The sequence below is a fragment of the Colossoma macropomum genome, unplaced genomic scaffold, assembly GCF_904425465.1.
Source record: "Colossoma macropomum unplaced genomic scaffold, Colossoma_macropomum, whole genome shotgun sequence".
Lineage (NCBI taxonomy): Eukaryota > Metazoa > Chordata > Actinopteri > Characiformes > Serrasalmidae > Colossoma > Colossoma macropomum.
The window spans coordinates 18,536,233-18,553,035 of NW_023494809.1; the positions used below are offsets into that span (position 1 = coordinate 18,536,233).

A 16,803-nucleotide genomic window follows, 5' to 3' on the forward strand; every position below is an offset into this window, starting at 1 on the left:
GCTGTGCAAAATGTAAATAAAAACAAAATTCAATGATATGCAAATCATTTAAACCCTATATTTAATTGAAAATAGTACAAAGAGAACAAATCAAATGTTGAAACTGAGAAATTTTATTGTTTTTTGAAAAATATACGCCCATTTTGAATTTGATGCCAACAACATGTTCCAAAAAAGGGTCAGGGGCATGTTTACCACTGTGTTTCATCACCTCTTCTTTAAACAACACACTGTAAGCGTTTGGGAACTGAGGAGACCAATTGCTGTAGTTTTGAAAGTGAAAAGTTTTCCCATTTTTGCTTAACATAGGATTTTAGCTGCTCAACAGTTCGGGGTCTCCTTTGCCAAATGTTTTCAGTGGTGACAGGTCTGGACTGCAGACAGGCCAGTTTAGCACCCAGACTCTTTTAATACAGAGCAATGCTGTTGTAATACATGCAGAATGTGGTTTGGCATCGTCTTGCTGAAATAAGCAAGACCTTCCCTGAAAAAGACGTCATCTGGATGGCAGCATATGTTGCCAAAACCTGTAAATATCGTTCAGCATTAATGGTGCCTTCACAGATGTGCATGTCACCCATACCATGCACACTAATGCACCCCTATACCATCATGAATACTGGCATTTGATTTGTTTATTCCCAGTCATGTTATTGACCTGTTGCCAACCAACCACCAGGTGTTTTTTTTTAGCATTACACAACTTTACCATCCTTTTGTTGCCTCCGTCCCAACTTTTTTGGAACATGTTGTTGGCATCAAATTCAAAATGGGCATGTATTTTTCAAAAAACAATAAAATTTCTCAGTTTCAACATTTGATATGTTGTCTTTGAAGCATTTTCAATGAAATATAGGATTTAACTGATTTGCACATCATTGCATTTTGTTTTTATTTACATTTTGCACAGCGTTCCAACTGTTTTTGGAAATGGGATTGTACAAGGCATCACATATATATATGTATATACACACACACACACACACACACACACACACACACACACACACACATATCCTCTTCAGATGTGTAGCTGTTAAGAAACCCTCACTTAGAAAAGGTAATAGACAAATCAAACAAATAAGCTGCTGGTGTTCTTAGAACAATGGACTGATCACCCCAGAGTCCAGTGAAAGATGGGTTATATATTAAGGACAGTCTCTGATTTTTGAACAGAACTGTATCTTTAGCACCTTTAGTCCCAGTAAATTACTCTCCCAGCCTCTCCAGCACTAGGCTGGTTAGGCAGTGGTTGGCATAATCATCCAGTTTGGCCGTGCAGTATGATCAGAGGAGAAAGTATGCTACATTCTGCCACATGACCGTGCAGATGTCCGCCACTACCTCAGTTAGCCTCAGGAGAGAGGTTCCTGCCAGGCTTCGGCGAAAACATGGTCATTTGAGTTCTTGGACCCTTTCCCACCGATTGCACATGGCACTCCAAGTAGAATCCCAGCAGTAGGGCTGCTAAGAACTGCTTTTGCAGTGCGTGTGCCTCTTGGGGGACACAGCTCAGTCCTTTTGATTACTTCTGCGAAATGGGGGCAGTGTTTTCTCACTGGGGTGCTGTTCATTTGCATGTTTAAACTCAGGGCATATTGCAGGTTAGCGGGAAGAGTGACCGTCTGACTGATCTGATTACAGAATATTGGCTTTAGGGGATTTCAAGGTTTGAAGCAGCTTTGATGTCTTATTTTGGAAATATTAGCAGTTATATCAGAAATATTATGATGGGCATCACCAAAGAAATGCATTCATGTTTACATAAGCTTGTTCTATGGTCTGTGTATGTTTTATTTTATAATATATATTGGACTAAAGTTTCTGCATTGCACCCAGTGCATACAGTTTGTACATTTAGGCAGTATAATGATGTACTGATGTAATGATGTATGAAAATGTACTTTGAACCTGCACATAAGCATTTATAGCTAATGATCTATTCTTAAAAGACTGTTCATCCACTAGATATTTATATCATGTAAAACAAACTATAGAACACATTTTCCTCACTTGTTAAACCTAGTTTTATGTAAACATTGTTAAAGTTTCAATATGTGCCATTCACTTCCCAGTCTATACAGTCCATATATGGCAACTAAGCTGCAAAAGAGGCCTATTTTAAATGAAATATTTTTGTGATGTCACTAAATCACTGCTTTAACATATATCGGCCTTTTCTGCCTATAACAGTTTAGCCCTGCCCTTTCAAACAGTAGGAGTGTTTCAGCTCAGAGTGCTTTTTGAACAAGGCACAGTACAAGATAGCTAATCAGAACAGAGCTAATTTACATATATATGTCTTAAAGGTAACAAAACCATAACAGTAACAAAAATAACCAATTTAATCTGTTTAAGGGAAAAAGTGAGGTTAGAAAGTTGTCATGTAGAAATGAATTCTGACTGTTTTAGATACATAAAAGCAAATGTAAGAAGTTTTCTACAGAACCTTTGAGACCATTTAACAGTTTAATATCATCGCTGTCAAAACAAAACCTTCTATCTCCAAAAAGTAACTTAACAGGAGAAGCAGAAAACAATCTTAACTTTTAGTGTAAGTGCAACAAGATTGCATTGGAAAGTGGAAAGATAAGCTTTTTTTCCAACAGCAACAGCATGTTATTCATCGTGTTTTGTAATATTGTGTAGCATAGTATTACATTCCTCAGCCTCATCCGTTGGATAGATTCCATGATTATATACCCCATTTTTTCCATCAGTGTTCTCTCACTACAATACCCAGCATGCATTATGCAAATATGTCATATAATATTTGGGAACCCCTCCGCTGTGATGAATAAACGCACTGATATGCATTAGCCAGCTAGCAGAAAAAAAATTTTCGAACAGCCTGCCTCTATGTGTCGACCCCAAAGAGCGTGTAGTTTTCAAAAATAAAATGGACCCCACCTTCAGTATACATCAGAGGAAGGTTTTCCTCATCTTTAAACTAGTAAATCTTGCTCTAGAGGCCACTGCGACCCCAATGCAGGAGGCGAATAGGCTTGTTTACATCAGATGTAGCAACGGTTACATTTTTCATTTCAGCCAATATGTCCCTTTACACAATAACTTAAATTTAAAACATGTTTCCATGTACTTAGTAAGATGTTTTGAGTCAGTGGGTTTCAGGTTCTGTTAAGATTGAGGCCCAAGGTGTGAAATTGGACCCTCGAATGTCTCAAAATCAAAATCAAAATCTTGTGGGGTATCTGAAAATAAACTTATGAGTGTATTTGTAAATCTGAAAACTTGACCGTATTCAATCTCAAGAATAAAATATGAGCTTTGCTTGACCACAAATGATTCTGTGTAACTGAGAGATTAGCGTATGTGTGTGTGCACCACCCAACAGTATAATGTATCAGTATAAAATACTACCAGTGTTAGCTACCTAGTAAACACAGTAAGGAAACAAAATGGTTAAAAAGCCAATTTGGCCATGGCTTGTACTTGTATATAATGAATAAGAAAAGACAATGTTAAATTGTTAATTGCAGTTATTTATATGATAATTAAACGTCAGTTAACATTTCTTGATCGTGTTAGCCCTATCTGGACTGTTCTTTTAAAGAACCATCCACTGCTTCTTTAAGGAACCATAGCTGGTTCTCCTCTGTCATCACTCCAAGAACCCTTTTATTTCTAACAGTGTATAATAATTGAGAGAGTGTTCATGTACTGTTAAACACATTGTTTTTATTTCCGACAGGATCACAGAAGATTTGCCTGGTTATCTTAAATCAGCCTCTGGAGGAGCGCTTTTTCCATGTGCTTTGGAGTAAAGGTATCAGTTTTGTGATGAGTATCAAGCATTGACATTTGATTTGCTGTTTGTCTGGCTGTTTGACGCATTGGAAAGGTGAGGCCGCACAGTCTGGAATTTTTGGAAAGGTCAGCCAGGCCTAATTAGTGTTGTATATGAACACCACCCAAAATAAAGACTCTTGATGTAACTGAGTTGCTTGTTTCAGGCCCACTGTTGGTAATTCACTGCCATTCAGCACTTTGCATTTTCATTTGGGGCTATTTGAAGCACATTTGTGTTTACTCACCTTTCTCTGCTTTTAATGTTTTTTATTTCATGTTTTTACTGTTTTGCATGTGAGAGATCCAGCTAAGGTCAAAACGCACAAGCAAGCAAATTAGTGTCAGTATACTTTTACCCATCGAATAAACCAGTGTTATAGACTTTTAGACCCATTTTAATACTTTTTACTCAATTTTGTGAATCTCAGTTGCCCATCAGTTCCTATTATTGTCACAACGACACCATTAATCTGAGAGGGATACAGTTAAACACAGTTTATTTTATCTTTTCCATACTTATTTTACGTACCTAATATTTTGCATGCTTTACTATATTCCATCCACTACCTTTTTAATAACATTACATATTATTTTAAAGAGACACTGCACAAGATATTATAAATAAAGTATAAAAAAACAAATAAAGTAACCAGGGCTGAGATATATATATCGTCTACTTATCGGTATGCAAGGATATTCACATTTTTGTACAGTGATTATTTTAGTTATATAGATATTTTAATTATGATAGATAGCAAGCATTGTATCTTTGATATAATGTCCGCATAATAGCTGTGTTTCTCTACCTGCCCCAATTATTCTAATTTGTGCACATTAATCATGATATCCAGGACCCTACGATTAACTGCAATATGTGTCATTTGCTGCTTCAGATTGTTCTGAAAGAAAAGTTTAAAAATCTATAAATAATTAAAGAAATAATAAGTTTCCTTTTTGGAAATTTACTTTCTGCCTGTTTAACATTTGCTATGCTGTTTAAGGTTCCCATTGGTGTAATTTTAAGAGAAGAAAACAGAACAACACCGTCAAAATCAGGTTTCAACACAGAGTAGCAGCTCTCAGTAAACATAAGCTCCTTAACTTTATTCATGCACTTAAATATCTGATATCTGATAATGTGCTACATTCGGAAAATATGATGATATTGAATTTTATCCATACAAGTTTTTTACTGAATTATCACATAATGTGGAGGTTTTATACACTCTTAACAATAAAGGTGCCAAAAACAGTTCTTTGTGCGATGCCATAGAAGAACCACTTGTAGTTCCCTAAAGAACCTTTCAGTGGATAGTTTTTATAGAACTGTTTTGTGAATGAGATGGGTGAGTGTGAGGAACCGTTTTAAAACGAAGAAACTCCGCATAATGTGAAGGTTCTATAAAGAACCCTCAATATGAAACAAGATTCTTCACTCTCACATCTCACTTATAAACCATTTTTTATCCAGATAACTGAAATGGCTCTACTATGGCATTGCTCCAAGAAACCTTGGTGGCATCTTTTTTTGATGTGTGTTTATCAATTTAGGAGTTCCTCCAAGAGCTTTTACATTATCTGAAGGTTCTTTAAACTTTCAAAAGGTTCTTTTCACAATGCTTCTTCAGGGAAGTAAAATGGTTCTTCTGTGGCATCAATCAAAGAACCCTTTCTGGCACCTTTTCTAACAGTTTCTACCAATTTAAGGGTTCTTCCTGGAACCTTTACAATGTATGGAGGTTCCTTAAACTTTTAAAAAGTTCCTCACACTCACAAATCTCATGTACGAATTTCTTTTAAGAAACAGTTTTTCTGTGGGCTCACTCAAAGAACCATTTGTGGCACTTTTTAAGTGTGTATATCAATTTAAGGATTCTTTCTAGAACCTGTTCATTATATAGAGGCTCTTTAAACCTTTAGAAGGTTTTTCACACTGACATATCTTGTTTACAAAAGTGGATCTCTAAAGAGTCCTCACTGAAGGGTTTTACAGGGAACCAAAAGAGGTGATATGGCATAATGCAAAGAACCATTTTGGAACCTTTATGTTTAAGAGTGCATTATAATTAGGTGTAATCAATTCTAACATTACAAAATAGATGTAGTTCAATTGCCACCTTCAGATCGAAGCATCCTGAAAAAAAATGCTGATGCACTTTTAACCCCCATCATTCTTGATGCAGCATTCAGCTCTTGTTTGTGAAAAAAGCTTCTTCTGTGGTTTAGAAGCCGTGTGTATTTTTCATGTGGATGGTGAGGCAGGTGTGAGAGGTCTGTGGGGCTGGGAGCAGAGTGCAGCTCTCCAGATGGTTCGCCTGGAGGGACCGGGGCAGAAGGCCCCGCCCCTCTCCACAAAGCCTCAGAAGTGAAGCCCTGTGGGGCAGCGTGGCCGCCAGCGCCTACTCACTGGAGCCCCGTGATCAAAGCCAGCTCATTTCAGATAGCAGCGATGCTCTTGGACTCAGTCCACCGCCGCTGCCTCACTTGAGCTCAGTTCCATCTCTCAGCGTCGGTCAGCCGGGGATTAGCTGCTTTGCATCAGCGTGGTGGGGAAGAGTGCATGTAGATTATTTAAGTCTGCTATTTGAGGAAAAATTCATCATGTGCAATGTGTCTCTCGGCTACAAAGAAAAAGTTTTAGGGCCAAAGTTGCATAAAAGACATTTAGCTTAAAGTTCTGAAGGAGGAAGTACTGGAGAAAATACACTCCAACTAAATCAAAGGCTCATAACATAGCACAGTGGCATATTAGTAATGAGGTTTCATTGCCTTACGCCTGTGATCCTGTGCTCAGCTTTCTGAGATGACTGTGGAAAGTACAAGATTTTTTTTTTAAAGTAACTAGAACTTTCAATGTTACTAGAACTTTTAGAGGAAGAATTAGGCAGTAATACACAAGAAGGAGCACTAAGGCTGAGTAGACCAGCATGTGCCAGTATCTCATAGTATATATTGTGTTTATACCACTGATTGTACCAATTATTGATTTTTAGTATTAGGTTTTGAAACAATTGTGACTCAAAAACTGATTACCAAGAGAGAGTATATATGCTCTGCATAGAAACTCTACTAGATGAAGCGTTGCATCGCAAAACCTTTAAAGGAGCACTACATGATTCTGGAGAACAGTTGTAGATATTTGAACTCAATAGCAAAACAAACACACCCCTCCCTTCAGAGCTCCTTTAGAAGCCCCGCCTCTCCAAATTCAAAAACATGCTTTTCTCCACCAAACTTTACACTTGGCACAGTGCAGTCAGACAAGTACCGTTCTCCTGGAAACCGCCAAACCCAGACTCGTCCATCGGATTGCCAGATGGAGAAGCGTGATTCGTCACTGCAGAGAACACGTCTCCACTGCTCTAGAGTCCAGTGACGGCGCTTTACACCACTGCATTTGACACTTTGCATTGCGCTTGGTGATGTAAGGCTTGGATGCAGCTGCTTGGCCATGGAAACCCATTTCATGAAGCTCTCTACGCTGTTCTTGAGCTAATCTGAAGGCCACATGAAGTTTGGAGGTCTGTAGTGATTGACTCTGCAGAAAGTTGGCGACCTCTGCGCACTATGCGCCTCAGCATCCCCTGATCCCGCTCTGTCATTTTATGTGGCCTACCACTTCGTGGCTGAGTAGCTGTCGTTCCCAAACGCTTCCACTTTGTTGTAATACCACTGACAGTTGACTGTGGAATATTTAGTAGCGAGGAAATTTCACGACTGGACTTGTTGCACAGGTGGCATCCTATCACAGTACCACGCCGGAATTCACTGAGCTCCTGAGAGCGACCCATTCTTTCACTAATGTTTGTAGAAGTAGTCTGCATGCCTAGGTGCTTGGTTTTATGCACCTGTGGCCATGGAAGTGATTGGAACACCTGAATTCAATGATGTGGATGGGTGAGTGAACACTTTTGGCAATATAGTGTATCACCTTTGAGTCTGTTGCACACCGGACGTGCCATGTCACGTTGAGCAGCGTCCAAAAATTTGAAACCGTTGTTTTTAATGGGGTTACACACACAGGCACCAACACAGCGTGTCGATATGCTCTGGTGCTTCACGACTTCAAGCACTGTTCAATTTCTCAGCACTTCACAGCGCGCCACGCAGCATTTTACCATTACTACATTAAATTAAACCCATATTGAGACCACAGAAAGCCACAGTAGATTGCATGTGGCCTGAAATTTACACAGAAAAAGGCAGTCAGTCATTATGTGATTTATATGAGAAGAGTGTAAAAAAAGTGTAAAAATGGGCTCCCCCTGCCAGCATGCAACGCTGCACTGCGTGATACAGCACATCTAGTGTGTAACAGCCTTTAGGGTATCTGCACTGGAAACATCAAGCAAGCTTCTCATCATAATTGTTTTTTTTTAATCAATTCATCGAGTAATCATGACAGCCCTAATGCATTTTGCTCTCTCTAGAAAATGTTCTGTGACCCTTAACTGGTGTTGGCATTCTGAATCCGAGAAGCACGCTGGATACCCTGACTTTAAAATTAGGACAAGACTGGTTACTGGAAGTGGCAGACCATGTGCTCATGTTCAGAGGGGCTCAGCACCATAGTAGTCCATTGTACTCATCCAACCAGAACCACTGTTTCAACTGTTAGACACTTCCACTCAGGGCGCAGTAATCAACTAGCCTTTATCAAGGGTAATTAACTTCTCATTTTGCTCTTTGTCTGCTCTGCCCCTAGTGATTTAAAAAAGCCACAGGCCTGGCTTCATTTTTTTTTACCGCCAGGAAGTATTAAATCATAGGGAGCAAAGTCTTGCCTTATCAATACTCTTTCCCATAAAACACTGCCCTGCCTGCCTGGCTTTCTGACACACAGGGCAAGCGTCCCTCGCCGGGATTATGAAATGTTTATTTACAAGGTTATCTATCCTGCGCTGGGCTGTGGGCAAAGTTGCGATCTGAGTGATTTACTTCTCCGGTGTCCTCGGATGTATCAGAAAGTTGCCTCTGTGAATCTCTTCAGACATTACCTCAGATACTAAAGCCTTTTTTAACAGTGCCATTGTGTTGAAACTATTCAACTAATGACTCCTGGAAAATGGAATATTTTTTTGAGAAAGCTAGTTTATGCTGTTTTGGGTCTGAAGTTTACTTCTTTACAAGTTACAAGTTTAATGTTGCTAACAAGAAATGGAATTTTATTTGTGACAAGTTAGCATCATGCAGATGCTTTTCTGTCAGAAAAGACAACATAGTGATTAGGACCAATCACAGTCAAGGGAAGGTCTCAGAACAAGTGGTGAATTGAATATGACCAATCACAGTCAGGGGGAGGTCTCAGAACAAACACCACAGTGGATAAGACCTACAACAGTCAGGTGGAGGTCTCAGAACAAACACCACAGTGGTTAAGACCTATAACAGTCAGGTGGAGGTCTCAGAACAAATGAAAAAGTGATTAGGACCAGTCACAGTCAGGAGGAGGTCTCAGAATAAACAACGCAGTGATGAGGACCAGTCACAGTCAGGGGGAGATCACACAGTGAACAATGCAGTGATGAGGACCAGTCACAGTCGGGGGAGATCACACAGTGAACAATGCAGTGATGAGGACCAATCACAGTCAGGAGTAGGGGTGGGGGAAAAATAGATTCTTAGATGCATCACGATGCGGACGTGGACGATTCTGAATCGATTCACAAATGTCAAAAATCGATGTTCTAAATTTTAATTTATAACGTAATGTTGACGGAATGCAAAAAGCGGAACTTTAGAAGTGCAGAAGTGCAGCACCCGGACAGTCTGTGGCGGCACATAACAAAAACACAACTGGATGAGCAAGAAATACGACCGGCTCCCTCTGCATTAAAAGCCAGGTTAGGTCAGGAGTCACAACCCAAATGTTAAGAAGAGCCTTTTTGACCTTTCAACAAAAATCAAACCAGCTCGGGAGCCACAACATTTTATGTCCAGTATGTCTCAGTATAAAAAAAATATAAACAAAAACACAGACTTACTTTGCTCTGCTTTAACCTCAGCTAAAGCTGCTTTCCTCCCATCTCCACCAGAAAACTTTTCAACAGTGAAACAATTTCTTGTAAAATGTCTCTCAGCGTTTGACTGTTTTACGAGGCTGAAGTTGCTTCTCAGTCGCCAGCTTCTTGTTCGAATTTTCCGGTTCCACCTTAAATTCTGCCTGAGGCGCCAGAATGTAAATGCGCCATTAAAGGTGGAACGGGGAAATTCGAAAGAGAAGCTGACTTCATCTTCACAACTTTTTAGTGTTTGACAGTCTCTCATTGAAGATTTAACGTACCAGGAAACCAACTGCACTGCTTATAAATGTGAACAAGTCCATTGTTCACGACAGCTGTAACGTGCTGTGTGGACATCTATTTCCATAGGATCTGGTGATGCTACAGCCATCCGTAGCCGGGAGTCCAAGAGAGCACAATTGGCCTCGCTCTCTCTGGGTGGGAAGGATGGCCCCTCCTTCTCCCCCCATCACTTGACGCGATGCTAGTCAGCGCAGGCGTCTGTTAGCTGACGTAACAGATCTGGCGGTTGGCGCTTTCCTCCGAGTGCGTTCAGCTGTCCAATGACGTTGCGTGAGCGGCAGTTCGAAAAGAAGCGGTGGCTTCACAGGTCTCGGAGGAAGCCTGTGTTAGCCTTCACCCTCCTAGCGTTGGTAGTATTGTGTGACTGGGAGAGTCCTAACTAGCGGGTGGAATTGGTGGCGACTAAATTGGGGAGATAATTGGGTTAAAAATCCAGTACCTCACACAGTGGAAAAAAAAGAAATCCTGTATAGAAAAAAAAGATGCATCAAGATGCATCAGTAATCGTTTTATAATTGCATCGCAGCTTCTGAATCGTAATCGAATCGAATCGTGAGGTGCGTAGAGATTCCCACCCCTAGTCAGGAGGAGGTCTCAGAATGAACAATGCAGTGATGAGGACCAATCAGAGTCAGGGGGAGGTCTCAGAATGAACAATACAGTGATTAGGACCAATCAGAGTCGGGGGAGGTCTAAGAATGAATGGCCTAGTGATCAGGAGTTCAGTTCAGCAAGTAGTGAAGCCACACCAAGCAAACTTAAACCACACTAATTTGGCTAAAAAGACATGGTCTTGCTTCAAAATATTGTTTTCATTTAAAGTAGATTGCTGGCTTGACTGTCATAAATATGGAGGAATCTGATCTGAGGTCAGTCCTCAGATCCAGACTGCTTTGTGAATTCCAGGCATTCTGTCTTCAACCGTCTCATGCAAGAGCTACAGACTGATGCAGACAGATTTCATACCTGTCTTGCACCAGTCGTCTGCCATGCAGTGGTTCTTCAGCTGATATCTTTCAGTTGATGATATTTGGATAAAAAAAATGTTGCACTCAATGTGATGACTGAATGACTGTATGATATATATTTATAAAAATGGACAAATGACATCACATATCTAAAAACGTTGTCAACAGCCATCTGGAACCCTGAATTTTGTACATGTTTTTGTCCATTTTTATAGATGAGCTTCCATTACTTGTTAGGTGCATTAGCCTTATAGCTTCATTGCAAAACTAAAGAAGCAAACTTGCAAAACTAAAGAAGCAAACTTCAGACACCAAACGTGTTTTGGCTGATCAACTACATTTGCGATAAGAGGCCGAAAACTGTGCAAGTCTGATTTTTTTTCAAGGCAATTTCTCCAAGCTCTGATATTTTCTCTGTAAAATCACAGAAAATATGCTTAGATAAGTGACTTCTCACTTAAGCCTAAATTGCTCCTTGCAGTTTCCATGTACACTTAAATGTTCAGTCTACTTTTAGAGCTGTAAATGCTAAGTAATAGACCTGTCCCTTTGTAAGAGCGTGCCTACTTAACACCTTCTTCCACCACACGCTATGTTCTTACCGTTACTCTACAATTACAGGTGGTGTAGTCCTGGTTTAATTTACATGGTGCCAAAATTAATGAGTCATTTGCATTCAGATGAGTCTCTCTGAGTCTTTTTCTCAGCAGGTGTTCGCCACGTTGCCGGAGCGAATCGCGTCATGTTTTCTGTTCTGAGAGGTAGCTGAGGGAGCTGTTTCTTCTGATCAGATCTTTATATAGGTACACTTGTCTTTGATTCTGCTCTCAACTTACTTTTGACAGCGCTTGGATAATGGAACCACTGGCGGTGCCTCAGTGTGGTAGGCTATTCACAGAATCTTGCCTCTTGTGTCTCATTGGAATGGTTGTTCCCATTATTGACTGCAGTGCTTCAGAAGTTAATGGAGATGTGAAAAGCCTAGACGGCTCCTAGAACCACCAGAATTAAAAGTTTGGAATGCCATATTAATCATTTTTGATCAGTTACACAATGTGTACAAAAACTATTACAGACTGTTCACTAAAAGGATTGTTTTAGACAATCAAAGACTTTTCAAATATGATGAAAGTTGGACATTACTTTTATTATAACAGTTATTGATGTTCTACAGCTTTTATTTTAGAATGAAGGCTCTGTTCATCATTCTAGACACATCTAACATTTCTTCACTTCTATTTCCAACTTAAAGTAGTACTAATACGTTCTGGGCCAGTTACTTACATTATCACAAATGATGGGTACCGAAGGGAGGGCATAACATGCCATTGCTGGCCATAAACAAACAAAACAAGTATTTATTTTGGCTTTATTTACAATTGTATTGGGTTTTACATACTATATTATATACTCTATATATTACATTACTATTACGTTCTTGTGTGAGGTAACTGAATGATCCACTTTTGGGTGCTTTGTAGCACAGTAAACTAATAAATGATAATGAAGCTGCTTGGCTAAGCAACACAAGTACTACAGCCACCAAATTTTTACAAACTTTAAAAACTTTTACTTTCACTGTCCTCACACTTTCAGTCACTCCGTAGCTTTTAATGATCTGAGGATATCACTGATATGGGAATTTTATGGATAGGTCTTTCTCAAACATTATGTTTTTTGATGAGCATCTCATGGGTCATGACCCTAGCCTGAGAATCAGTGGTTTACGTGTTTTTGGAGTCGCTTGGTAATTTATGTTGAGTGCCCACTGGTGGATTTAGGAAACAACATTGACTTGGAAATCTGGCATTCATTGCAATTATGCATCTTCTTACTTACTGTTTTTGCAAAATAATTTATGATTAAAAGTATTATGTATATACATTTTTAATATATTTGAATATTTTAAACAAAAGGGAAATTCAAATTTCATTTCTGATCCCATCTGACAGCCCTGCATTGCTTAGTCAGTGAATTTTTACAGTATTAACATGGTAAAATCAGTTTATGCATTTGTCTGTAAACAATGGTGGTTTTATATTATTTGAAACTTTTAACAGATATTCCAAACTTTTGAACATTAGTGTAGATTCTTGGTATTTAGAATAAAGAAATGTGGTCTTTTCCCTTGTTCTCATCATCAGATGCTATACTGACTATACTAGCCTTTAAAAAGGCTGCCAGTCTTCATAAATATAAACAAAAACTTTTTCATTTGTCTTATTCAAAGACTCTTTGCCCCCATAAAATCTGTTTCCAGAGTAGTTGGTGAGCGTGTATATCCACGTTGGTCAGTAAAATGGATCAGTATGTGAAATTAGAGCTTTCTGTGTGCTGCTGTGCTTCCTGTCATTGTATAAAAGATGCTATGCTGCCTTTATTGTTGGATGCATGGTAAGAGTTCCTGTACTTCACAGCACTTTGGAGAGACTTATTATTGATTTTGTTTCTTCAGAGTAACAATAAAAGGGCACTGAATTGTGAAGTAAATGCTTATTCATGCGTTTGCGCACTTAAAAAGGTTTGTAGCACAAACAAAATAAAAATCTATGATTTTTTGGCTTTGTTGGATCACATTATTAATATGCCAAAATAGATGTGACAGCTTTGACAAGTCACATTTTTAGAGGAGAAGTGTAGGTTGAATGGTGTAAATATTTGTTTTTATCTAGGCCAGAGGTCGCAACCAAAATGTTAAAAAGAACCATTTTGTCCAAACCACCTTGGGATCCACAATGTCCATTTTATCACCTTGGCTGTAAATATGTGTGAGTACATGCTAATGTACTAGTAAAGGCTAAAAAATATAATATGAATGAAATGCAAATGTACTTTGCTCTGCTTTAAGCTTTAGCTCATCTATAGCCGCTTTTCTCACATCTCTGGCAGGAAACTTTTCCTCAAAAGTAGAACAGTTTCTTGTAAAAGGTCTCTCAATGTTTGACTTATGACAAGGCTGAAGTCACCTTCTCAGTCGCCAGCTTCTTGTCCGAATTTTCCCGTTGCACCTTAAATGGTGCCTGAGGCGCCAGAATGTAACTGCGGCACCATTTAAGGTGGAACAGGAGCGAGAAACTGATTTGCTTATTGAGTGCTTATAAAATCAAATAAGTCCATTCGTCTCTAAATCATCCATGTTGGCATTAAATCTTTCTCTTGGCCTTTTTGTTAGCTACTAGCTTGTCTGCGTTGCTATGGTGACCAGCAGTCTGCACGCCAACCTCCAGGGTTAAAGGGTGAATTAGCAGTTATAGGCTACATTAACTCCAGTGTTTAAGAGCATTTCTTGTTAAAACCATGTCAGAACGATCAACAGAGCTTTATTTTACTGCAAAGCAGGATTATTTTATTTTTACCTAAAAATCCTGCTGTGGAGCCGCAACAGGGTAGTAAAAGAGCTGCATGTTGACAACCCCTGATCTGGGCATTAGAAAGCTAAAATACTTATAGGTTACAAAGAATATTTCTAACCTGTGTAGTGTATTAGTGGCAGATTTTGCAGTTTTGCATTTTGAAGTCATGTTGTTGAAGGAGAAGAGTCGATGAAGATGTTGGAATAGCTGCTTGTTTGCCTCGTCAATGGTTAAGACAAGTTCTGAGTCAGTCCAGCATGGGGAACCAGGCCTTGGGTCCTGAAAGGTAGAACCTTGAGTTTACTTCAGGATCTATCCTAATCTATTATTAATCTGTCTCTACTTGTCTAGACGAGGAGTGGGGCGTCAGGCTGATCGGCTTGCAGAAAGACTCCAGGCATCCTTCAGTCACTCTTAGAAAGACAGAAGCAAAAAAGCCCATCGGCAGCGCCAAAGTGCACCGTAGCTGCCACGTTAATTTTTCAGGAGCATAAAGAGACGGATCTTTTTCAGTGGTCAACATGTCAGCGCCGTACAGAAAACAGAAAGACGTGTAGAGAGTGTGTAATTTGTGTCTGTGTGTGTTTTGGCAGTTCTCCTGGATTTGTACATTGTACAAAATGACTCAGTGTTTAAACTAAAAAAGTGAGTAGCTGGCTGCCTTAAAATTGAGATTTTATCAAACTTCAAATGATGCGTTAACAGAATGTAACATGCTGATCATTATTCTGATAACTTAATACAGCAGAGGTTATATGTTAGGAAATTGAAACACATCAGACGCTCGCAGATCAAAAGACAAGGTAGTAGTTTACTTAGAGGTTTAGGAGAATCACAAGCAGGTTAGTCGTAACAGTCCAAGGTCAAAACCACAGAGCTTTATAACCATAACCAAAGGGACATCAGGAGAGTGAAACCAGATACCAGTCCAAGTTCAAAACCCAAAAGATCAGAACAATCACAGCAAACAAACCGAGAATGGCGAACATGAAAAGGATAGGTCAATAAACATGAAAAGGTCATACACAAAAAGGCTTAACAAACACAGAACGCTCAGTATGCAGCAAGGAAGGCTGGCAGTACTTCGCAGTGTGCTAGTCTTAAACCCGGGCTTAAATACTGACTAGCTAATGACTAGATGACGGTGAGGAGGAACGAAAGAATGAACGTTTATTAGTGGATGGTGAAGTGAGGGGAGTTGATTTTCCAATGGCTCATGGGAGTTGGCGTTCTCTAAATAGTGTATGGATTCAACTGATCCCAGAGGAGAAGAGACAAAGGAGGTGTCCTCGATGGGAGGCGTGACATTATAAAACTCAGACCTTGAATTCCTGTCCTGGATTTTCACTGGTAGGTTTGACCCTAGGTGGTCAGACAGTTACATCAACAGTTCAGTTAACCACCTGTGATTACCACTTTCAGGATCAGCAAACAAATCATTGGCTCTTGAGTGGCATAACTGTCTAAAGCAGAGGTTACACTGCACAACCTTTACCTTGATTTTAGCCCTGATTTTCAACCTGGCTGAGCCTGTGCTGGTTAGGTCTAATCTGCAGATTTTGCATCAGTTGGAGTCAACAGTCGGGAGAGGAAATCCTGATCGCCTTATTCAGCACAGAATCCAAACACTGCAGAATCCAAAACCTCTTTAAATCAAAAATAATGAATATAATGGAAAAATAGCAGTAGAAACGTATAACACAGTAGTACATTCTCACAATATCAAACGTTTGATTGTTTTCAACCCAACTCTGAGCATAATCTAGTAGTGTATACTGGTCAGCGACTCAATCTGAATGGACTCCTCCAACAGCTAATGAGAACTAAGAGTACAAAAGAAGAAAATACAGCAAGCAAAAAAAGAAAAATGATGAAAAGACACGCATGTGTAGCAAAGCTTTTTAATTAGCTTAGTTTAAGCCGCTAGCACAGTTGAGTGCTGGTACATCTAAAACTCTAAAAACTTCCACACTAATCACACATTTACATCCACAACCTTCATATCAATGTGTTAACCTGTTGCTTCTTTACTGTGTCAGCAGTTTGGTTCAATTCAGCAACAACTTACAAGTTGTTTAGTGTGTGATCGACATCACTTTTGTGTTGTGTATCCAAGCCTTTAGTATTGGCTCTGTGATCAAACAAGTTTGATTCCCGGTGATGCCACAGACATCCGTGGCCAGGCGTCCATGAGAGCATAATTAATCTCTCTCTCTGGGTGGGTAGGATGACCCACCATCACACAGCACAATGCGTCTGTGAGCTGACGTAACAGAATTAGCAATGTTCTCCTCTAAGTGTGTTGAGCTGTCAGAGGATGTCATTAATGGCAGTTTGATAGGATGCGGTGGAGCTTGTGAGCAGGTC

At 39.6% G+C, this 16,803-nt stretch overlaps 1 protein-coding gene across 2 annotated transcripts in view; it reads left to right on the forward strand.

The window, feature by feature from the left end:
- Nucleotides 1-16,803, forward strand: part of tpk1 (thiamin pyrophosphokinase 1) — a 101,311-nt gene that overhangs the window by 13,629 nt on the left and 70,879 nt on the right. For both annotated transcript variants that reach the window (XM_036558007.1, XM_036558008.1), the window contains exon 3: nucleotides 3,713-3,787. In XM_036558007.1, coding sequence (XP_036413900.1) covers nucleotides 3,713-3,787 — 75 coding nt within the window. The remainder of the gene's footprint in view (nucleotides 1-3,712; nucleotides 3,788-16,803) is intronic.